Source organism: Zonotrichia albicollis, chromosome 4 (assembly GCF_047830755.1).
Source record: "Zonotrichia albicollis isolate bZonAlb1 chromosome 4, bZonAlb1.hap1, whole genome shotgun sequence".
Classification (NCBI taxonomy): Eukaryota; Metazoa; Chordata; class Aves; order Passeriformes; family Passerellidae; genus Zonotrichia; species Zonotrichia albicollis.
This window is the reverse complement of record NC_133822.1, coordinates 9,804,361-9,830,204: the sequence shown is the minus strand read 5'-3', so window position 1 is coordinate 9,830,204 and position 25,844 is coordinate 9,804,361. Positions and strand designations below refer to the sequence as shown.

General features: G+C 37.9%; 1 protein-coding gene across 2 annotated transcripts in view; it reads right to left on the bottom strand.

Annotated features, from left to right (window-relative positions):
• SEMA3A (semaphorin 3A) overlaps positions 1-25,844 on the bottom strand; it is a 166,089-nt gene that overhangs the window by 48,190 nt on the left and 92,055 nt on the right. For both annotated transcript variants that reach the window (XM_074538777.1, XM_005489169.4), the window contains 2 exons: positions 18,896-18,989; positions 12,051-12,170 (listed from right to left, as the gene is read on the bottom strand). In XM_074538777.1, the coding sequence (XP_074394878.1) occupies positions 12,051-12,170; positions 18,896-18,989 (214 nt within the window). The remainder of the gene's footprint in view (positions 1-12,050; positions 12,171-18,895; positions 18,990-25,844) is intronic.

Genomic DNA, 25,844 nt, shown 5'->3' with positions numbered 1-25,844 from the left:
CACTGTACGTTATCTGTACACCAGCACATCATCTATGGCATTCACTGCTTCTGACTATCAGCTATTAGCCGGTCATCACCTTCATACTTTGATCTCTTAAATGTTACTGTACACTTAATCACTTAATCTTTTTTTTTTTTTTTTTTTTTTTTTTTTTTACCATATAGTATGTCAAAGCACTTAGTTACATGTTTAAAAATCAAACTTAACAGCCACCCTTTAAAACAGATAAATTTACACAAGCCCATGGAATCCAATGCAATAGCAAGGGATGGGATACTTCTGACACCACTTTAATAACTAAGAGCTGGACACTGAAGCCTGAAATAAGTAGTATAAAGGTCAAGGGAAAAAAAGTATCACTTTGGCCATGCAGGAAAATGGGAGGTGCAGGATCTATTGCACTGTCAAAATTCAAAGGCATCAAATGAGTAACCACTTGTCAAAAATTTTTTGTGTCTGTGATCTGTATATCATATCTGATAACTGAAATTGTGTGCATTCTTCTGTATTTTCTGTTATTTATTCCAACATGCTGCCTTTACAAGTGAAAAGTAAGTATCCATTTGTCTCTGCCATTTGTCCTTTTCTCTTCCTGCTCCCCCTTCCCTACACTACAGTCATGAATGAGGCTCTGTGGCCCAAATGATGCTGTTGGTGACATCAGTTTCACCCTTTTGTTTCGCAGTGTTGCCTTGACAGAGCATGGGGAGGAACAGGGTGAAGTGGCTCAAGCGGGACTGGAACAGTTTCTATCCTGGAAACATGGGTTTGCAGAACTAAATGGAGAAAAAAACCTCAATGTTTTTGTATCAATTCAACCCTTGCAAATAATGGAATGTAATCTGAAGGGAAATTACATGTCATATTAAATACAGATCTTTCTAATTAGGTGTTTCCTCTGCTCCTCTTCAAAGCCTACAGAAATATTAAGATGTCCACAGCTACAGCACAAAAACATCTTCAAGATGTAACACTTGATGTATCATAGTATTTCAGAAATAACAAAACTTCTCCAAGAAATTAACAAATGTGAATTTAACCACAACAGATGGTCTATCTACATTTATTGATCTTACAAGTCTTTGTGTCATCACAAAGCCCTGCGTTAGGCTCAGTCCTGCTCTAGTAAAGTCCACAGCCACAAGTCTGTTAAACACAGGAGTTGAAACACTATCCTTGATAATAGAGTTTAATATTAGCTTTGCCATTCTTTGCTAGTGTAACTTTTGAATTGTGTTCTTGAACTACCTGAACGTGATATCAATGTTTTAAATACACTGACGTTTCCACTTTGTTGTAAAAATAGGCTTTTAATACTACACAGTGTTTAGCATTCTAGTACCAGCCATCAGTTTGATATCAGCCGTGACATTATTTAATTTTCAGAATCACAGAGGTTAAAGCTCACTGAACTATAAACAGTTGGAAACATGGAGTGTAATCCTAAGGCACAGCTCTGCACAAGCTGTAATTTAAATCATATTGCATGCTAAGCTGAAAAGGCAGTGCAGGTCCCAGAGGGCATGAATAAATCTGCAGTCACTGATTTGCCACACACATTTGTGTTGGGATTCTGTAACTGTGCAAATGTGATGTCTTCCTTTAGAGCAGAGGACCTGTCATCTACTGAGATTTGTAATTAAATAACCCAAAGAACAAAAGCAATTACTCAGCCCTACAAATATTCAGGCTGAAATGTGCACGATTTCAGGAACAAAGGGAAGGGGAAGTTCCGGAGACAGAGAGAAAGGGAGGCTTTGAGTCTGTGATAATTCATCTGTGCCTAGTGCTGGTGGAGGCTTTAATGCATAGAACAGGTATTCACATACCTGGCTTCCTCTGAACTAATAACTCCATCGTCACAGACTCCCCTCTGAAGTGGATGTTTCTCCAGCTAAGGAGCCAATTATGCCTCCAGCTGGCTCCATGCCACCTCAGGTGCCGGCTTTGAGCAATCAGTTGTGTTAATTGCAAGCAGCACTAAATGCCTTTTGGGACAAGCAATTCACGGTTCAGGAATGTTGCTGGGAAGGGGGCAGGTTCAGCCCCATTACCGAGAACAAACCGCAGAGTTTGCACAGGTCGCGGGCTAAGAGCTGGAATTTTATGGAATGGGGAAAAGAGGTGGGAACAGACCAGGGGGCTGTGTCCTCACATCATTAACTCTGCTGGGCATCCCAGTTAATTGATGGGGTGGGGGCTATGTGGTGGGCTGTGTGCAGCCCTTCATATTTTCCCAAGGCCCTTTTTTCCCTGGCATTCCTTTGGGTCTGCCAGGCATTCTGATCCAGGCCAACAGGACTAAGACTTTGCTCCCAAAGAAGACACCTCAACTGCCCATGAACATGGGCTCCCTCCCAATAGCTGGCATTTTCTTTCTTTCTATTTGTCATAGTGGGAAAACAGTAGTTTTAAATATGCATAGGAATTGTTTGATATAAAGAAAATACTACAAGGGTGATAGCAACGCTGAATGACAAAAATGGATGATGAAGGGCAAGCATATGTAAAAAAATAGCCATTGAAGGAATGAAGAGTGATAATGAAATGAGATGAGCACAATAATGAGATCAGAAATCAGATCTTGGCTGCATAGAGGTAATTGTCATGTATTATCAGCTACAGATCTGGTCTGTTGTACCTTTTAGTATCTATCTTTTGACTCACTACCTCGACAACAAGGTTTAACAAGTCATTTTTTCATAAACATGGATTTCTAATATATTTGTCCATGAGCCCCTGCACAAACACTACTTAAAAGCAAAACCCTGTCCAAATGTTGGAGGTGATGAATGGGAAGCTTGGACTGAATCACTGGAGATAAAGGGAGTTGGTGTGTGGTGGGGAGTGGGAGGTACTGGTACAAACCTCAGTCTGCAGGTGCTTAGAAATAGCATGCAGGCTCAGGAAGTCTCTCTAATACCCTTTAGAGGCTCAGTCCCTGGTGTCCCACATGGATGCACAAAGAAAACCTCTTAAAACAAAGCCATCTTATTTCCCCCTTTAACACAGACTAAAACATTGCCAAACACTTTTGCGTCTGAAGCTGCGAATTTCATTAAATTCAATGCAACTCGCCCAGCACTCTCCATTTTTGTGTGGCTGAAACCTTTGATTCTCTCCCCACCGCCCCATGGCCAGCGTGCTCCAGTCACATCACACTTAACCTTTGCCTTGGCTTCTCAAAGAAGAATTTGTTTCACTCTATTCACGGCTTCAACAGTCTGGCAAACTGCACTCGAGCGCCGCGCTGGGCCTTTATATTGAACACACTAATCTGATTGTTTTTCCACTCTACAAACTTTGGGTCAACAATCAAGCTGCTGCCAGAAACTAATTAATTTGCAAACAGGCCCCATTTTCACAGGGGGAGAGCTTTTGAAACCTATGTCAGCAGAGCTGGTCACACCATGGTGACATGTATTGTCATGGCATCCACTTTTCTGGGTAATTCTCCTCACTAATTTTTCACCACACACATGAACTCAAATTACCCAGTCAACAGTAAATCTCTATTGAATGCCAACCAAACCCTGAACATGGTGGCCTGAGAAGAGGAAATTGGTATTGACAGGGTCAACACTCATTAAATTGATGGCTAGAGCAGAAGGAAAAAAGCACAAAACAACACAAGAATGCAAAAGGAAAATTCGGATGTATGTCATATCCCAATAAAGGGGGCTGTAACAGACCCACTCCTCCTTTGTTTAAATCAATTAGTATTCTGCTGTGTGACTCCTACAAACAGATTTCTGCTTAACTTGTCTGAAAAAACTGCTTAGTGACTTTTGTGAACAAGAAAGGAGGCACAATTTGGTAGTTAAAAGTCACTGGTTTTCAAGCATCAGAGCTGTGATGAGCTCTCACAGAGATCATGGGAAACCTACTTGAATTTGCAAGGTCTCTAACACAGAGGCTCTGTCTTTGGAATCTGGCCACCTAATCTGAACTTTGCTTTTGCTTAAGCTGATTTGGATCTCTGCAAAAATGATAATTACAAAGAAACTGCTGTTGTGTAATTTAAAGTGGGTCCTGTACCAAAAGCAAAGGAAAATGCAAACTTAAAACTTGAACAGTACACCTTTTCTGGACAAATGGCTCTTTTTTTCCTAGTGAGATTTATCTCCAGGGAAAAGGGAGAGTCCTCCTATGAAGTGATGCATGTGGGTAACAGATAGATAGATAGATAAATAGATAGAGAGACAGATAGATAGATAGATATTATCTTTTTAATCATCCATTAACTGAAAGTAGTACACAAAGCTTTCTAGTAGAGGTTATTGCCACTTGAATAATATACTAAGTTTGTCTCCTTAAGTGGGCAGACCATCATTTTACAAAGCCATCCACTGACAACTCTTTAAGTTATTCATTGAAATAAATCAATAGAAAAAATATCCCCTCTTAGAGTAAAAAATAAAGGAAAGAAAAAACAATTTTTAGAGGAGATAAGATATCACTGGGACTATTGATAATTGGAAAATTGCAGGTATTTTTAATTAGTGTGAGAAGGGCACAGAGCTCTACCCCTCCAACTAAACTTATTCCTGGAGTGTGCTCATGCAGGTGGACTTCTACACAGCTCCTGCTGCTGAAAGAATCAAATAAGATTTGGATTTATTTTTCTAAAGAATGACTATAGAAATCAACTCACCTGCATCATCAGATTTGAATCTGAACACCTCAATGTGATCACCAGTTTTACCCAGTACAGAGGTACATTGATTTATCCACATCCAGAATCTCCCCAGAGCTTGTTCTGGCTCTTTCATCCAACTGCCTTCCAGAGAAGGTGATGGGAATGGCTGCACTCTCAGATCTCACCCCAACATGAGACTCATCAGAATTTACTGGGTTGTTAAACTGATATATATTGATATGTTGACCTTTCAATTCACAATTGAAATCAAAACCATAAAATTTAGCAATTTTAAGGCACATCACCAATAGACCAACTCAGTGCACAGGAGTGAGTGCAGATCTCAAACTGTCCATCACTGACAAGTCGCTTTTTAGAAAGACTATGCTGCAGTGATCTGCATGGGACTGGGGTCATATCCCACACTAATTGTTTTGAGAACTATGAACTTCTTTCCTAAAAGTGTATTTTATGCAGCAGAGAAACTTCTCTGGTCTCCAGTGGAAACAGTGAACAAAGAACTCTAACCTCTACCACTATTTTTCATCTTATATGCACTATAAAGAGAGTCACAGAATGAATCAATTGCAGCAAAGCATGGCTTCTAATCTGCAGTCCCAGCTATTACATTTTTTAGGTGTGGATAGTAAGGTTGACCAAGTTAAAACCCATGAATGAGCCCATGGTTAACCATGTAATATACACGTCCTAAGTCAGGTTCCTGGACTAACTTGTATCCAACTTCCTGGAGCACACTGTGGCTGTAGCTCAGACCAATTGTTTACTGATGCAAGTCTTCCTGCTCCAGGCCATATTCTCTACAGTGTCAGGAAGCCTTCAAAATGCACAGTCAGATCAGGAGAATGTTCTCTGCTGCTTCATCTTTCCTATCTGCTTTTTCCACTCCAACCTCAAAACTTGTCCTTTGGCTACTTTTACCTCTTTTCAACCTAAAGAGAACAAAATATCATCCACAGCACTGATATTTAATGAAGAAAATTACCTACTCCTAGGGGGCATGGGAGGGATAGAGAATGAGAAAGCAGATCTCTGTCCTCAAATGATTTCAAATAATTTCATTTAGGCCACTTGATGGGAAGATTTGATTATTTCTGGTTGTCTCCAGCTACCATCTTCATGACCTTTCTCACATCCAGAGAAACTGTTAAGCACATTCTAATTGATACTTGGTCTTTGATTTCTGAACCAAATGCTTCTCTTATTTTGTTTAAAGATACAGGGAATAGTTTTCAGACAGGTTCAACTGAATCAATTGGTTCAAATACATGAATATCTTCTGGTCAAGTGTTCAGCAGGGCCTTTGGCTACCTGAGCTGTAACTATTTCTGATTAGGACAGGATAAATATCTAGTAATAACAATAAGGAGCCATTTATTTTCTGATTTCAAAAATTATACATTTCTTCCAAGAAAAAAAGAATTGGTAGCAACAAAATATGTATATAGATAAAGCTTGTTAGATTGCAATCAGAAAAACAACTTAAAATTCATACTCAATCTCTCAAATATGGATCTACAGACTTAAGGAGAAAAAAAAAAAAGAAACAAACCTTGTAAATTGAGTTTGTGTGCCATTCTGTTCACAGTATTATGCCACCGTCACCATAGTTTCTGAGCACTTCCTAGCACTGTGTTAGGTGACATTAGCATTTGTCACACATGGAATTTATCACTGTGAAATTATTTAATACTATTCTTAGCAATGGAGATAGTGGGAATGGGGGGGTGGGAGGACTTATTGAGTGAGAAATGAGACTTGCATATCTGGACATGTTTTGAGCCACAAGGGTCAGAGCTGCTCATGTTTCTTCTGCAAGCCGTGGAGGGAAAGTGTGGAACTCAGTCCACACTGCAGCCTGCATGACAGGACGTATCAGCTGCTCAAATATAGAAATGCCTATTTTGAATGCAAGAGATCCCTTCACAGGAAAATTAACAGCAAAAGAACAACAACAAAAAAAATGACACAAAAAAATTCCCTCAGTGTTTTCACTCATAAAGTTGTTTAAATACATCCTTGTAAATTCATGGGTAATGCAGACCTCGAAGAGGCTTCTTAGTCTACTCACTGTAGTCTCTCTTGGGATGTCAGGCAAATGTGCTACATAACAACACATAAAATGTTACCTGAGTTCCTCTGAAAACCAGCTAGGCTGCCTCACTGACTACTTCTGTTGGACAGATTTTTCTAATTTCATTCCCATCATAGTTCAAGACTTCTAATTTGAAGACTAAATAAATTCATGTGCAATTCACAGTTTTTTTCTTTGTTTGTTTGGTTTTTGTAATGTCATTTGTTTAAATAGCTCTTCTCTTGATGAAGGTTTATTGTATTTGTAGCATCCCTCACCTCCTTCCTCCAATAATATCTTAGATGTATTTTATGAAACAACCCCAGGTACCAGGATGGTTGGGTTCTGTGGCCCCTTTCCACAGCTGATACCTGTATTTTGCATTCTGCATATTTTGCAATCCAGATATGGATTGAGAATGTGTAGGAGGTGAGCTGGAGAAAGGGAAGCTGGAAAGGCATTTAGGAACAAGGGAGTGGCACAGCACAGGGGGCCATCAGTGGGCCATCAGTGGTTATGTACAGCTAGAAACACGGTTTGGTGTGGTTGACCAAAGACTAATTATAGGTTCAAGGATCAGAATATGTACACACCCAAGTCTCAGCAAGAGTAATTAATTTCTAACATTTTGATGCATTTAATGCATTTTATTAGAGAGGTAAAAATCCTGTAAAATATCTTCAATCTTTTCTTTCTGTTGCAGACATTAGTCTACTGTGCAATACATACATGCTCAAGATCATGTGTGTGTAATGCCAATGCTGGGACATTCAACAAAGTGGAAGTTTTTCCACTTTGTGGAAGTGGAAACTACACAAAGTGATGTCTACATGTCTGTTTGAATGCCAGGAGAGTATCCATGTTTCCTGCCTTGGACCCTGTTAAATTTAAGAGGGCATTTTGTTTTTTATTGAACAGTCGCTCAGCCTCTATAACTCTCAGCTGTTTATATAACTGTAAAGTAAAGATTACCAAGGACAATAACCTCGGGGAACTAAGCACAGTTACTACTCCACTTTAAAAATTAAGCCATGGAAAGTATGCTAAAATATCATAGAGTGGTTTAAACCCATAAAAAGCAAGGAAATTCCAAGCCAAGTCTGGAAATCCAGACTGACAATCTCCCTTAACCCCAGGTCTAGTAAAGAGAGGGTGAGTGAGGCCAGTGTTTCTGGGGTGCAAACCAGATTCATAATACTATCCTAATGCAGCTTTTGTGATTTCATTTCCTTTCAGATTTTGCTCAGCCCAATCCTGCTTTGCTTTTAAAATAAATGTTTATGGTTATTCATTTTACAAAATGTTAACAGTTTAAGGCCATATCCCCTGTGCTCAAGTCAGAGAAGATGAGAGCGGCTGTAAGCTCTCTCCTTCCACTCCTCTAATCTTCAACCTGAAAACTGCCTTGGGTGCATTGCCTTTGCATTGCTCAGCATTTGCTCTGGTAGACTGCACTGCCAGTTCTGCCTTTTTGCCTGCAGCCATGCCCTGAGCCCTCGGAGGAAGGCGTGGGGATGGTGTACAGCAAACACTGCCTGCTCTGCAGCAGGGAACTCCCTGGCACCAGGGGAAGCTGCTCCCACCTGCACAGCACTCTACTCATCTTTTTTCTTAACTTCTGCAGCAGTTCATGGAAGCAGGGCAAGATCCATGCTTCTTCAAAATAACTTTATGCCTCTGAACTATGAGAGGCAATGGCACATTTAAAGGGAATCATGCACTTGCCAATAGGCAAGACTTTGTAAGGTTTATGTGTGACATCAAGGCTATTGTTCCTTATAGTAAAGCTGTACAGAAGATTTTTTTCAACTTTAGAATTTTTTTTGAAAGTTCAAAACAATTCTTGACCCTCACTGGGACTGCATATGATTGTCAAAGCTTCTTTTGTGCAGAGAAAACTCCATGCATGTACCAGAGGAGCCAGTAATGTTCAAGCGTGCATAAACATGGCTTATAACAAAGCACATGATTCAGTCTGGGGCACTGAACTGCAGCTTTTCATGTCCAAGATGACTTCCCTGAGCACCAGCTTTTTTTACTGTGTTTTTGCAAATGCTTCCTTGTCACATCTGGCCAACTCTGTATCAATAATTAAATATACACTGCTACAGTGACTGATGTATGGTTCCCTAGCTTCTAGATGAATGCCCTGACTACATGGCTATAGAATCAGTCTCCCTTGTTTTATTTGGCTTGGTGACTGTTTAATTATTTATACAAAATGAAAGCTTTAGAAGCCTGTGAGTATTTAATATCTCTAAGAGACTCAAGAAGTCTTTAAGAGCTGCTGGTCAGCACCTTCCCTTGGGCCGGGCACAGTTCTCTTCCCCAAAACATACAATTTCTGTAAGAAGGTTGAGCATCTCCAGAATGTGACGTTGTGATGTCTGTAGTAACTCTATGATCCTGCTTAAATCCCAAAAACTTAATCACTCTGTGAAATGTTGTTTTACTTTTATGCCAGTTCAGGGCAAGACAATTTCTGGGAAAAGTTCACAAGCTCTTCACGTGCAACTGTCTCCTCCTCTCCATTTTTGGTACCAATCAGCAGTGATTTCTGCACCCTGTCAGCTCTGACCTCAGCCTCAGTATGGAAAAAGCAATTTAGCTCCTGCTCTGCCTGAAGTAAACACTAGCAGGGACTTAGAACTGGATGTCTCACCACCCAACTATTAAACTCTACAGACATGAGAATTTGTCTCTCAGTTTGATCAGAACTCTTGTAGCTTTCAGTATATGCCCCTTAGAATAATGGTTTTTTACCTGAGGTTAAGCCCACTGTAAAAAGCAACTAGGAAAGCAAACTCACCACTACATAGAAATCCATGTATTTGCTAAAAAACTAATAAAGGTCTGCGAACTTAAGGTTCAAAAATAGTTTGTATAGATCTTTAATAAAGAAGTGAACACCTCAATCTTCAATGTGAGCGTGTTTCATAAAAAGCATATCCACTTTAACAACATGCAAACACAGAGCTTCTTCTGTAATCATATTTTAAAAAGAAAAATGACAAATTAAAAACAATTATCAAAGAACCGACATGCCTGCAGAGTTTCAAACCTAAACTATTATCAATTTTGGATTTCCATGTTAGATGCTGAAATTAGGAGAGCTGTGTGGAAAGGCTGCCAGGATCTTATCACTGGAAAATTAACAGTAAAGCCTCAGAGCCTCTAATAGGAATGTTGTAGTGCAGATTTTAGGCCAATCCTTCCATATTAGGAAGGTAAATGTATTAAGTTGCAATGGAGAGAGAGATTTCAAAAATGTACTTAAGGATCGTTCTCTATTAAATTATGGACAGTTATAAGAATAATTTCTAAAGGTTTCAATTTGATTCTTATCTTGTTTTAAATTAAGTTTGGAACTTTCCATACAGGAATAGAGTGCAAGAACTTTGTTTAAGAGTTGGAAATCACTTTCACCCTGGGATACAAAAAATGCTCTTTCCACTTTTATGATCATTTTGTAAAATACTTAAATTCAAGAAAGCTTGAGGTTCATCAGCTCCCCACCTCGAGCACAGAGCAGTTGTGGTTTCTGCCCTGTCAGATGTAACCTCAGTGCTAATTTGGGAAAAGCAGTTCTCACATGGAGTGCTGAAAGACTGATAACCGAATCCACAGCGGAATGACACGATTTCAGCAGGGAAGTACAGGGCCTGTGGACAATGGCTGCATTTTCCCACTGCATAAATCCTCCTGACTCAGCTGTCATTGTGCAAATCTACTGCACAAAAGCAGATTTTGCTTGCATGACTGGGTTTAATATGTCATCATGACTCTCATAACTGAAGTTGATGTTGGTCATCTTTAACACATTATTGCTCTACCAGGTATCAAGATAGATGGGTATGTCTATAACCCTTGTATTTTACTGTTTCCTGAAGAGCAGAAATCTTGTCTACTGTCATAATAAAATAACCCAATGAATACAATTTTTGTGCTATTGGATAGCACAGATTGTAGAACTGAAATGCTGTAGACCTGAATCAGTTTTCTAGGCAGATAGCTGTCCACATGAATTGCAGCAAAACTAAATTTAACAGGATATGCATCAGATTCATGAACTTGTCATATTAAAATACAGCTCCATACTCGTCATATAGACACTTATGTGATACGTGTATCCAATCCATGTTATATATAGAGTTAATCCAACTTGCAAGAGCATCTTGTGGTTTTAATTAGGAGTCAGGGGCTGATGTTGTTATGGATTGTATATACAGCTGATGTGATATCCAGTTTGATACCAGAAGGTCTTGACTATCTAATAACAAACTGTGTTTTAAAACATACTCTGCGCTTACACATTAAAATTTGTGTGAACAGTTTGCACTAAATTGTAAAACCACATAAGAAAGCCTGAACCTCAGCAGAGACATAAATAATATGGCTAGGAGCAAAAAATGTCTAAGAATAAAATAATTTGTGAATTCAACAACAGGAGTGCAGGTGCAAGCAGTATGTACAGCCAAAGCAGAGCTAGTTAACACTTTAAAAATTAAAATTTAAATTAACTCAGCAACTACAGTTAGTATTACTTAATTCAAATGTCAGCTTTTTCAGACAATGAATTCTCTTTTCCAAAATGCTCATATCCTTGTATAGCTAAAGCTAAGCGTAATTCCATTTGAGCTATTGTAAATTTGACTCCAGTAGAACTTGGATAGAGTACTCAGATGCATTCTAAAGTATATTGGTACATGAAGGCAAAATCAAATTTCCTCTGAAACTATCTTCCCTGCCTCAGACATGCAAATAAACAACCACAGGCTTGATTGCTAATATCCATACAATAATGCAAGAAATTGTGCCTTGCATTACTATTGGATATTTTGAAACCAAATCACTTGAAATCCCCAGGACCCTTTTTTATTTTCCAAACTCCTGACAACTCTGGCTTGCTCATGAAGTTCTGCTGGGTGACTTTCAGCTGGATGTGGCCAGCGTCCCCTTCAATCTGGCCAAAATTAAACCCTGTACAAAGCACAATCCTGCCCAAGGCTCTGGAGCTACTTTGTGTTCATGTGTGGCTGATGCCTCAAGCCTTGAGCTTCTGTCCAACTTGCATGACTATGCTGCTCATACTGTCTGTGTATGTTTTGAATTTAATCACACTCCACAAATCTCAGCGTAATTAAACCAAAAAATGCTTCTTTATAAATCACTTTTGATTAGTTTAACTGGTTTAAGGCAGAATTCTGCCCCAAATAAAAGAGGAGCGTATATGTCACAGATGTTGCTGGAACAGAGCTGTGTGCTAGTCTTTAATGGCTGGATGAGTGTAAGCAGAGAAATGTGCATTTTACATACCATTTAGCCACCGGGAGTCATGCTGCTCTGTCCTGATGGGATGGTGATGCCCCAGAGTCCGGAAAATGGCAAAGTCCCTGCCCATGAAGTCTGCTGCTGTGCCAGAGTACAGTTCTCCATCTGCAGGAGGACATAACTGTAAGCAATATTCCCCAATTTTCCAGTCATGGCAAGTCACAGAAAGCTGTCATATGTTCATATTTCACTAATAGGGATAATGAGTAAATTACAAAACAGCAAGCCATATGCAATGTATTGTCATTGAAAATAGAGATTAGACCCAATTTCTCAATGCAGAGCTTAATTGTAACCTCTTGCAAATGAGCTGTATCTGCAGACTGCTGGTGTGCTTTGCAAAAATGTGTTTGGATTCGTAGGCTGGAACAGTGACAGCCAGTGCACCTACCCTGGCAGGCAGGAGTATGCAGCCTCAGAAAACCCACCTAACTGTGAAATTGCCCTGTTTAGCACAGGAGTTTGGTTTGGAGACCTTCCAACCTACTGGGTTGACGTGATTCTGGGAACTGAAGAGTCCAGCTCAGCCATTTTTGGTTCAGAAAATCCTTAGGTCCCTCCAATTTTTCCTATAGAAACTATGTGGTTTTTACTTTGATTCGTTTAAGGGGCTTTTTAGTTTTGTTTTGGGTTTTTGTTTTTGGATTTGTTGTTTTTGATGGGGTTTTTTTTGGTTTTTTTTTGTTGTGTTTTTTTTTTTTGTTTGTTTTTTTTTTTTGTTGCCATTTTATTATAGTTTGTTTTTTTAGCCTTTTTTTCTGAGCAGATCCTCAGAAAACAGTATATTTTACAGGAAATACAAAACATGCCTTTCTCCTTTGGCCACCTTTGTAACTGGTACTGGCAAAGGGCAACAGCTAAGGGAGAAAATAAACGAGGTCATTCCCTGCTACCCTGACCCCCACACAATTCACAGTGAACAACTGAACTAAAAATTGACCTGTGATACTCCAGCCCATAAATGGCACATACACAGCCTGGCTGGAGAGGAAACTCATCCCAGTGTGTCCCTCCTCAGCCACAGAGCAGACAGAGGGGTGGGGAGAGAGAGACTGACTAAATTCTAAGGAGCAGGTCAAGATAAATACCTGCCAGCTGGAGGAGAGTGTAATAATAATAATAACGACATTGTAACGAGAGCCACAGAAAAGAACCAGGGATCAAAGTACAGCACATATCTTTCTGACATTAATTTACAGCTTGTCCATGAAATCACTCCAAATCAAAAATGCTAAAAATGCATTTTTAGGACTGTGTTCTACATCCGTATGTGAAATGAGATAACTTACCCTGTGCTGGTAAAATGGAATTAAAAGCATTATTCCTTCCAGCTACTGCTTTCAAACTACCCATATTACACAGGTCCTTTGTGAAAAAGACAAGTTTTAGGATAAAATAACTCTTTCTTTAGCTAAGGTAATACATTTTTCATGGTCATGATGAACTCTACCATATTCTCATTTTAAACCACCCTTTTAGGAACATTTTTATAATTTTCATGGCAATTTTAGGCATTTCCATGGAAGGACAACCAGATCCAAGCATGCCTACTGGATATCACTGTCATCTTTTTCCCTGAACACTGACACCATGAAATCACCAAGTGAACCTAGAGTGGCTCTGTAGCCATATGGTAGCTGTGAAAGTCAGGAGGGGTGAAAACATGATAGCGGAAAGGCGTGGAATTGAACAAATTCACAGCAGAGATTAGAGGCAAATAGACCAGTCATGCCCAGCAGGAGGTGTAATCAGAAGGGAAACAGAACAGCATATCATTAATTAACGATTTACCATTCTTCTGTGTCATTTTCAACTTTTTTTTTGAAGGGGAGACAATCACTTAATTATAGTTATTATTATGTACAGAGTATATAGCTGAGATTTTAAAGATCATAAAACCTTTTTGCCTGTGAAAAGGGCTTTGATGCTATGCTTAACCTTTCTTTAACCTTATCTTCATTTTCTTGTCTTTCAATCCCCAGTGAGTTCTGATAAATCAATAGAAATCAAAGGGGAAAGGAAAAACCAACAAGGGTAATTTTTCTTCTTAGTTATCAACAGATCTAAAGGTCAATCAGTCAAGAAAAAAAATCTATATTTAATACTATATGGCTAAAATTTAACCAAACGCAATTTGAAAATGAATGAAAATTATATATTTGAAATATTTAGAATTGTAAGGTTGTTTTGACATCTTGGTTTCCAACTTGATATATAAAAACCACTGGAAATTAACATATTTTCCAGGCTGGACTCAGCTCAACCCAAGAGGACACTACAAGGCTCTTGTGGCAGATACTTTTTCTTCAATGGTGACAGGATAAAAGTTTTGCCAATAACTGGCTTCAGTGTGTTTCAAATGAGGAAGGGTCTGTAGAAAACTGCCTGACCTTTCTGTTCTCCCTACTACAGCCCCTCCAAATTACAGTATACCTAAACCAGTGCCTGCAGTTTGAACTGATCTGCTGTAGTCATGCAAAAAGGGGATTTTGACTTCTTCCAGACAGAAATACCAAGGAATACCATTTATTTTTGTAAGGCTTTAGATAATTTTTGCAAAATTCAGGGTGAGCCTCAAGTCATGTCCCAGATGTGCACATCCTTTGAGTTAGTGCTATGCAAAAACTATATGAGGATTCTGCCTCCTGTCTAGATAGAAGTACATTCATCTTTATTTCCCTGTGCATACTTTCTTTGGGACTGAAATTTACTCATTGCTAGTCTGGAAAATGATTCTTTAATGTCACAGATAATCTTCACTGTGTTACTTCTACTGTCAGCAGTTTAAAAAGAAGTTTTATAAACTTTAAGAAGAAAGTGGAAATTAATAGTTTGAAAACTGACAAACATTTATCGAAGGGAAAGAATAAAGGAGAAAAAAAAAAAAAAGAAAAAATTAGTCAATTTGTATTTCCAGCCCAGCAGCACAAAGGAACCACTGTCCAGAACTAAAGGATGGCCTTGAAATGTTTGCATAGGTAAAAAATATCTTTTGGACCAAAACCATCTATTGTAAAGGAGTAGCATGCTGACACAAAAATGTAAACAGAGATACACATACTGACTTTACTGAATAAATAGGCAACAATTAAAGTTCATAGTAATGCTGATTTTTGGAGGGGAGGAACCCTTTACATAAACACAGAACTCTGAATAACTCCCCAAGGTCATGAGGTACAAAGACATTGAAAACCATGCAAAATGCATCTATTCCATCAATTGTATCTATTCAATTATTTGTTTCTAATCAGCTTTTAAGTAAGATTGCATTCTGAAAGAAAATAATTTGTGGAGAGTAAAAAACTGTAAACTTTCCTTTCAAAGTATTAAGGAAGTTGAATGAATAAGGAATAAAGGCAATGTCACAATTGCTCTCAATGGTAAAAGGGTTCACAAATGAAATCTATCCTTGGTTAAAAGGTTTATTCACTAAAGTTAAGATTTTCAGACATAGAGGTGGTTTGACTTCACTTCTTTTAAAATCAATAACTAAAATTTCCCAGAAATTACAGTAATTTTAAAATCTTGAACCTCATATGTACTTACTAGCTAATTTCTAAGAAATAGAGTACTAAAGTTCTTAACTTGTGAAAGGCCACTATCTTTCAGATCATATTAATAGACATTTGGGAGCATTAAGGCAACTAAACTGATTTTTAAAAATGAAAGATTAAATAAAATCTAAAAGGAATTGTGAATGGTAAAAGAAAATAAAAAAAAATCAGTGAGACACAGGAGCATAAAAAGCTTTGAGGACTCTGGATAACCAAAGCTTTTGAAAAACCCAAATGGTCATTTCCCTAAACAAACAGTTGTTGGGACAATGCCGCCTCCTTCTCTGAAGGTTTGTTATTTTTCAACTCTCCCAACAGAATTCCTTTAGTCTAACACATTCAGTGATATTTTCTCCTGTGATTATATTCCTTGGAAACCATGCTGCTTCTCATTTTCCTCCCACTCTGGAATACTCGTGAGTGGTGCCCAGGGATTTCTGGGTCTCCACATTTCATGCATTAGCCCACTCAAATGGAGACTGTTTAGTTAGCAGCACAGAGATGGGAATGGCTGCACAGTGTCTTACATTACTAGGAACCACTTGTATCATGTTCCCAGCTGGCATTTACTTTAGAGTAGGGCAACAATAACCAACTTTAATGAACAACTGTTAAAAAAATAATGAAAAATGTCTGCAGGTGGATGGAACAAGGAATGTATGCTGGAAAAATATTGGAACAATTTAATAATGATGAACTGTTTATTTTCATTTTGCTTTAGTGTGGTTTTATTTTTTTTTTTTCAAATACTATTGATTTTTTTAGGAGAGAGGGAAAACTGAAGATCCTCTTTACACTGGTAAGAGTTTGTTTCAGCTGAAATACAGAATAGGTCTCCTGGGTACTAATGGCTATTTAAGACCTGAAGTTACTTTTTTGCAAATTAACATTTACGTTTTGCCCAAATTCCAGCATTTCACTAACCTAAAATTTACTTTCTAGTTATGTTGTCAAAAACATTGTCCTTCCACACTGCAAAATATCTGTTTAGTGTTTCTGATGAAGAAGAGAGATAATGTTTCCTTCCCCTCAGCAACCATCTAAATTACTCTTCTCAGTCATTTTTTAACTTTCCTGATAGTTACTTTCAATTATGAATTATAACACTGCATTTTAATGAATGCTGGGGAATTCGTTTACATAGCTGCCCTCTTAAATCTTAGATAAACCATGTTCACTAAAGAGGATAAATATTCTGTCATGTGAAGGGCCAGGAGCAGCTGAGTTACAGCTCAATCCAGTCCAGCAGTGTATTCATGTGCACACTCACTGCTTCCCTCCTGTGCTCCCTTCTTTGGACAGCAGCTGGACCAAATCTCTCCATCTCCAGCCATTGCTTGGCCAGTTCATCCCCTGTTTCTCAACTGTTTTGGGGATGGAAGTTATTTTGCCTTGGTTCATCATTTTACCATAAAAAACAAGGTGCTTTTGGCAAAGAGGAGTTATTTTTAGGCAAAGAACCAGTAGTGAATTTGGCATACACCCTCTGCAATACACACTCAGCAGAAAAGGGCTGCAGTAAATGCAACATCATAACCAGTAATGCAGTGTGGCTGTGAGGCAACTATAAGGAGGCAGAGAAAGAAGGCTGCTCATGTTCAGGATGCAGAAATGCTAACTTCAGCTTCACTCTGAGTTTTGTGTGACTGAAGCAGAAATTTTTCATTGGCTTTGAATGCTCGATTTGCACTATTTTCTATTGTGCCAGTGGCTCTGAGGCCTGATTGAAAACAAATGATCATGCTCAGTCCATTCTTTATTAGAAGGAAATGTACATGGAGTGAAAAATATAGTGACAGGAAGTGGGCTCAAGAAAGCAAAGATGTATTAAAGAGATGAAATCTAAGCCAAGGGAAGTACGATAATCATATTTGTGATGGACTGAGTGAAAAAAAAAAAAACAAGGAATGTGAAAAGCTAGATGCTGTTGACTTTGTGCAGTTGCATACCAGTTATACCATGTAATACTGGCTTGTCATCATTCTCTTCTTCATTGTATATTTAAAGTAAATAGTAAAGCTATTCACTTGAGAGTAGCTCTGTCGCAAATTCAAGTTGCTCCAGGCACCAATTTATACACTGGCCTTTTACACACACTTTTTTTCCTTTCTGTTTGTACAGGGTACAAGTTGGAGCAAGATGTGGATGTCTTTCCTGTTTTTCCTGTTAAAAAGCATGTGTCCCCAGGTTAGCTCATCACCTGGGATCATTATGGGCTTCTAAGATCAGGAAATGAGGCACACTTAGGACTAAATTTTTGTTGCTGTCTATTTTGAATAGCTTAATTTTTAAATGCAAAGTAAATAGAATAAGGGCAGACAGTAAGCAAGGCCCTAGGCTAACAATATGGACAAAGGCCTGACAAAACCAATGTATCTCATTATGTGTCATTTCCTGAAGACTTCTGAGATATGAGAATCTCCAATTTTCTCAAACTATTGTTGGGTTTGAAGTTGTAATAAATTGCCAGAAAGTTACTTGTAAAGATGTTAAAGATAAGGTGGCTACACCTAGTCAGAGGTGTAGGGAAAGAAGAATCTGTTTCCTCCTAATTTAGTCTCATAAAACATCCTTTTGCCTTTCTTGTGAAGGTGAAGTAATAACAATAAACATATTTAATTTAATTAGATAAGTTAAATCAATTAGATAAATTAAATCAATTGCATTAGTTCAATTACATTGATACAGTCCAGTTGCTCCGTATTTACATATTCCATGAAATGAAGTATTACCAATTCAGAAACACTTTATTTATTTATTTTTGATCAGGCCAGGAATTTAACTTTATTTACTGAAGATCTCTTCAGCTGAAACATCACCTTAGGGCCTGGAGCAGTGGCTGTTCATTGATCTCCAGCTTCCATGCAAGGTAACACTGGATGACATTACATTCCTTGGCAGAAAAACTGATGTAAGGAATTATTTATTCCTGCTCTCACTCAGCTCTCAGCTGTGCTGGTGTGACCACCAGTGTGGCCAGCCTGTAAACTGGGTGATTAAAATGCCTCTACCAAGATGTGAGAAGGAAAAACACTTAGCAGGATCAAGGTACCACAGGGGTACAAAGCAGCTCTTGTGGCACCTGAATCTTGGTTTATACCTCAGGACATTTGGGTCAACTGTATTAAAAGTAATCCAGAATTGCTTTAACCTGGAAATAAATTGCACAAAACAAATGCCTATTGTAGGCGCTGCAAGGAGAAAAAAAAAAGCAGAACACTGGCAAATTATTTACAGTGAATGCACATCTCATTTAACTTGCTATGTGGCACCTACCTACTAAAAGTGAAGCTGTCAGCAGTTTGGGATCATAAGGGCTTTTCCCCCGCCCATTTTCAGAATGTGACTCTTCCATTCTAAAAATGTTGTCCTGTGAAATAAAAAAAAAAAAATTAAAAATTTTTAAAAATTTAAAAAGAAGGTAAAAACAACATTATTTCATTAAAGAAAACAAAGAAGCAATTTGAACTGTGTTCAAGAAGAGTGCAGTGTATGTGAGTCCCAGTGGGGTTTGTGGCTTCGGGGAAGTCCAGTTGCACTGGGTGAGGATCTGGTAAAAGTGCCCATCTCCTAATCAGTATGTGCTGAATGCTGGTCAAAGGCAAAAATACACATAAACAGCTTGTGTCTCTTCTGTTCCACTTCACATATAATTTATTTTCATATTAATTTTCATGGGTTTATTGAATTATTTTTGCTTTCACTGAGAATACATTTGAGTAACTGAAGAAGCAGGAATTTGAAACTTTTATCTAAAAAAAAGATAAAATCTATTTTTTACTGACTGTTATTTTCTGAAATGTGCCACCACTCTAGATTAGTACATAACATGGTGCAAAATTCTGCTTTTCCTAGCCTGAGTATATCCTCAAATTCAATTGCATCAGGAAAGCTATTATTATTACTACTACTATTATTATCATCATCATCATTATTATTATAACTACTACTACTACTACCACTACTACTCCTACTACTACTACTACTACTATTCCTCGATACCTTGAGATGACACTTTTAAAATATACAGGCTAAGGGCAAATCATAGAGGAATATAAACCAAGATTAAAAAGGGCCTCAGTCAACACCAAGTCAAATGAGGTAAATAAATCCAAAGCAATGGGCTTTTCAGTACATTTAATTAATTTTAACAGGGGGACCAAGTCTGCCAATCAGTTTGAATAGTATGTTTATCTTACATTTTGCACTGAGGATAAAACCAGAAGAATAGATGCTTTGTGCACAGAAGTCTTCAGCATTCACAGAAGACTTGTGAAGACCTCAGTAAAACCTGGGATTTCCATTTCCCACCTGCATTGTGGTTAATTTGCAGATATCTAATTAAGTCAAGGAGCCCCAAAGAGAAGAGATCAACCTCCACCTTGGAAGCAGCATCCTCCTTGGCTCCCTGCCTTGCCCATATTGCTCATCCATACAGGGACCAAACACAATTCCAAACTGTGTTATTTTAAACCCACTGTGTCCATGATTCTGTAAAGCCACAGCCTACAGATTTTATTACAGACTTGTTCAATTACATCACACAAGCATGTATCTGTGTGTATTTATTACATGTTTTAGAAAAGAACGTGAGATGGATTTCACATTTCCTTCCATTCACTGAAGAAAAAGATGAAGGGAGAATGAACAGTTAGGAGGACAGCCCTCTATGGCTTATTGCACTGTCAGATAAAAAGGTTGGACACAGCTGAGTGAAGTTTGTTCCCAGAAAATCTCCTAAGGCATGTTCTTGTACATGTAGCCTGCCTGATTATGTTTATACAGTCATCCTGTATCTGTAGTATCTGACACAGTATTAACATTTCTCTCTCTCCTGTTGTCTTTCTTTCTATTTCTTAATAATCCAGACACATTCCTTGCTTCTCTCCAGTTTTCTGGTTTTGCTCCTTCTAACCAGAGATGAATAAATAATCAAATAGAAAAGCATTTCTGGAATTCTACTGTAGGGTCCATATCTAGATCTTGCACAATAAATAAAAGTAGTAAATTGATGAGAATGCTAAACCTCAACTGCAATAACAGAAGATGCCACTAATGCTACAAGCTATTATTGAAAAATGTTATTATCAATCTACATTTTCTTGGCATTTCTCCTTAGTAGATGGCAATTGCTCAACCTGAATACCAATTAATATCTGATAAGGCTACAGAGTCAGTGGCATGACAGTTAAAGCAGAATATATTCCCAAAATAATCCCATGTGTCATTATAAGACAAATAGGAAACAGATGTGGAAAGTGATTTGGTGTAGGAAGGATCTGATTTTTGACTGTATTCTTCTGGTTTATGTCACTGTAACTCTACTGATATTGCTGTGCAGAAGTCAAGAACAAGTGGAGACCCAGGTCAACCTAAATCAGAGATGATCTACCCTTCTCTTAGTGTTTGTAGAATAAAACATTTGAAATAAGAGGCCTGAAAGGGAAATCCCACAGTGTTTTCACATTTCAGTTAAAGAGCAATGAACAGACACAAACTGTAAGTTTCCAAATTTATGGGTGAGTAATAATGACAATAAATACATCGCTGTTAAGTGCCAAATAAATGTATCATGGTTAGTCTGAGACCCCAGGCAGGTCTGATAAACATGCTGTAGGAAGTCCAACCTGTCACAAATAGGGCAACTTGCCCAAACAGCTTTTTGGGTGCTGAAATCAATCCACCTCTATCTACAAACCCACAGAACATACAGGCAACAGAGGAATAAACTCCTTTCTACATACCACCTGCCATTTTAAAAGCCTAGAAAGCAATATGACTTGTGATAGATATTTGATCACACTAGTCACTTGTCTGATAGGTACTTCATCACACTGGTCACATTTCCACCCAAATTTCACCAGTCTGCCTGGAGATAGCAAAGAACAAGGCTCTGCTTTAGAGATTTAGGGGGTCTTTGGACTATGTGAGTGTGGCCCTCTTTGTACAGTACAGACACGAGCTGTCAGATGGAAAGAATACACACTGTTTTCAGAAAAATTCTGATCAGTTGTTTGTAATTTTGCTGCTTCTTGGGTTTTGCAGTTAATTGAATACAAAGAATGGTACTGCAGTGAGTCAGCAAATGCCTGAGCCATAGACAGCAAAACCCCCTCTGTATTAAACAAATGCTCAATGTTGCAAAGTTTTATGAGGGCTATTACAGAATCAAGGACAGGAATTCATGACAAAGCAAAATTGGCAGGTGGGAGAAAAAGTTTCAAGAAATGCAAAAAGAAGAAAGAAAAAAAAATTCAAAGAAAAGCCTTTGTAACTCAGCAATTAGCCCAATTTATTGTCTAGACCCTTTCATTAGTTGCATTGGCATCCCAAAAGGATATTGCAATGTACTTCAAACCTTTTTTACAGATCCTTGTAGTTAAAACCTTGCTACGACATGTTTTATGGGTTATTAAACACTAAGTTTATATCTCATTGATGCTTCTTTATAATCCATAGTAAAACCACTGAAAATGAGATTGTTTAGGTCTTGAAATTCCACAAACCCATAAAGACAACAACTGAGTGCTGGCTCATGGCATGACATGAATTGTTTCACCTAGTAAATGCCTTGCATGGAAGGAGATAATGCTTCTGGCTCCTTAAAACATATGTTTTCCTGTAGCAGACAGTATGATAGATGGCAAGATTTAGCCAAAAAGAACTACAGTTCAGTCCTGGAAATGAAGGAAAAAACTGTTGTGATTCCCAATGATCTGCCACTTCCAGGCTCCAGACACTCACTTCCAAACAGCTGAAATACTGAAACAATGTGTCAGATCATGACACTGAGTGGTGAGAAGACCTTGCTATCTGACTAGAAATTTCATATCTTGGTATTGAATAGCTTCAGTCAGCCAGCGAGCCAATAAAACATTATATATATATATATATAGATATAGATGTTTATGCATATATATGCTATATATACATAAATATAACAACTCTATACCTATTTATACATATATAAATAGGTATATATATATATCTATATATACCTATTTATACATATATAAATAGGTACATATATACCTATATATAGGTACATATATATAGGTATATATATACACCTATTTTTATATGGTATATATATACCTATATATATATATACACCATATATATATGGTATATATATATGGTATATAGCTAGGTATATATATCATATATATATATATATATACACCTATATATAGGTGAGTATATATATATTTATATATTTATTTATTTATGCTCAGTAAGATAACCTCTTAAACATTTTTTCTTGTATGTCTGCCTATACCTAGACCATCCAATACTGTCTGAAAAACTTAAATTAGCTGTTATTGGTAAATACAGATTTTATTTCCCAGTTCAGTACTAGTGCCTTGCAGGTGAACATGTGGCCAGTGACGAAGCACTAACCTATCATCCTAAGTCTGGACAGCACTGACGGCTGAATTTCAGGGGGATTTTTTTCCTGTAACTTTTCTGGCAATTCCCATAGAAATCATCCCAGAACTGCAGAGCTTAATGCAGCAAAACCACTGCTAGTCAATAATGAATAAACACAATGAAAGCAAATGATCTGAAGAGACTTTGCTGATGGACTCTGTACAGAGACTATGGAGTCAGTACTGGTTTAAATTATTAGGCATGGAATGACAGCAGTGAAGCTCCCCAGCCATTTTAGTGCAATGGAATGAATTCATATCCTTACTCTGCTAACCCCCAAACCATAAATAGAAAAGAGCACATCTCCAGGGTATCTTTCAGGGGCTAACTGATTTCCACAAGAAGCTGCTGAACAAGGAATGGTCCAAAAACATGCAATGTGCCAAGAGCCTTAGTTTAATAAAAAAGATGGAGTTGGTCATAGCTGTGAGAATTTTTGATGTTGACATGCTCCTTGCTATTTACACAGACTCTGTTGTGCTGTGAAGAAGTACTTTATAAAACAAACTGATCAAGGAAAAAAAAAAAAAAGACAAACCCCAAAAGTAACACCCCTGACCCCAAACCCCAGAAATAAATAGCTCCAAATGATTTCCAGAGTGCCTGGAGCATAACAATGCATCCATTGTGCATTGGAGGACTTTAAAGCCAGTGGCAATATCTCTTAACTGAGCAAGGAGTTGCTGGCATGGAAATATTTTGTTCTCTGCATTGTTCAGTATTGGAAAGTTCAAAAGGCAAAGCTCCACTTCCCGCTCAAGGGAAAAATTTTCAGACTTGCTAAGGTTTGGATTTCTCCCGTCTACACAGAGGATCAGTTGAGGTGGCTGAATTTGCTGCCCTGGTCACAGCAGAAGGCTTCAGGTCCCTCTGAAGGAGGAGCCAGAGCAGCTCAGAACTGCAGCTCCCAAGGGCAGGACCTCGTCACTGACCACAGAGGAACCTTCATATGAATTTAGGTCTGAGATAAGAATGTTTCTGAAATGAACACTGCAGAGGCAGCTGATTAGAGACACCTTAGAGACTTTTACAAAACAGAAATTTGATGATTTTGCTCTTTGGGTTTTTTTTTTTTCCCCTTTTTTTCTTTTATTCTCCTGCCTTCCAATATATTAATACCAGTGAATTTTTGATTCACCCCTTGCCCATACAACTTTCTGTCCACTCATTAAATAACTACATCAAGGCTATTTCAGAGAGCCTTTTGAGCAAATTTCACTCTGTGAGAATTGATTTATTTATGAATTATGTTACTTTTCAAGAATAATTTTAAGTGAAACAACTGTGCAGGATATGGCTATGTTGTTATTGTTATTATATTTCCTATTTCACACTTAATCTATTGAGTCATGAAAACTGTTAAATATGAGCACTTTGGTTTCAGGTTTGGGAATCATGCTGTTACAGAACTTTTAATGAGAAACTTTTATTAAATTTATCCCCATGGAATGCTTTATTTTTAAAAAAGTGCAAGTGAAAATAAATATAATGTGAGAAATTATGCAAAAAAATACAAATATTAAAACAAATGCAAATGTTGAGGCAAGTGGTAACCATTAGGGAAATAGGTGAAAAGTGATTGAAATAATAATGCAACTGCTTTAAATCATTAATTATTAGAAGAAAAAAAAAGAAAAAAGAATAAAGAATAAAGAAAAAAGAAAAAAAAGTGCACACAGTGGGCTTCTGACTTTTAGTGTTAAGGCTCCATGTGCTATAGGGTTTTACCTGCAACATCTGGAGGACACTGGGCTCTGCAACACCTTTATTACATATTGTTTTTCCAACCTGAGGCTTAACAGGATTGAATTATGAAAATCAGTTTTAAAATCCTGTGGGAAATCACTCTCACTGACAGATCTTTAGTGAAATGGTGTTCCCAGAGAAAGGACTCAGCTTCTGTAGGACCTGGAACTGAAACTTTCTGGGATGGCTGCGCTGTACTGTGATAAAGGACACAGAGAAAGAACTTTGTTGAGGAGTATTTACCTGCAAAACTGATCAAGAGCTGTGAAGATCTGCCCAGCTCTCCGTGCCTCCCATAGGCAGCTTGCTCAGCTCCCTGCTCACTCCAAGACCTCTCAAACAATCTCTGCATTAATCTGCGTCCTCTTCTTCAGACTCAAGAGATATTCTTTGCTCTACACTTGTAGATATTTACTGGAATTTTGGTGCCTGGAAATCTTACTTTTGAAATTAATACAAAAGAACTGTTGTGATGATGAACAGCTCCATGCTTAATTTCTATAGATTAATGAAAGAAAAACAGATTCCTGTTTCTTCTTTTATCCAAATACATCACTTCTACTAGAAAGTTTTCCTAGCTTCTGATCTTCAGAAGATGCCTTAAAATGCCTATTGCTTTTTAAGCCTAAGATGCTTAAAATTGTCTATTGACAATTCTGGAAAGCACAAGTTTTGAAAATCTGACTCCCTAGACTGAATTTGGACAACTCACCCGCTCAATAAGTGTCTTTCAGTCAATTATAAAACACCCCACGCGACTTTGCTTTCTTCTGAAATTAAATCTATCAATATTTATTAATTTACCATATACCTTTGCACAAAGGGGAATGTTTTCTTTCTATCTATCTATCTATCTATCTATCTATCTATCTATCTATCTATCTATCCAATTATAATCCAATGAATTTAATGAAAGGGAAAACAGCCAACTGGGCTGTTCAGGAACAGCTGGTTCAATCTATTCATTATTCCTAGCTCATGATCAGTAAGTGCTTCTGCTTCCGATTGGGAGAGAAACCAAGTGTCAATGTCAAATGGTGAAGACTTG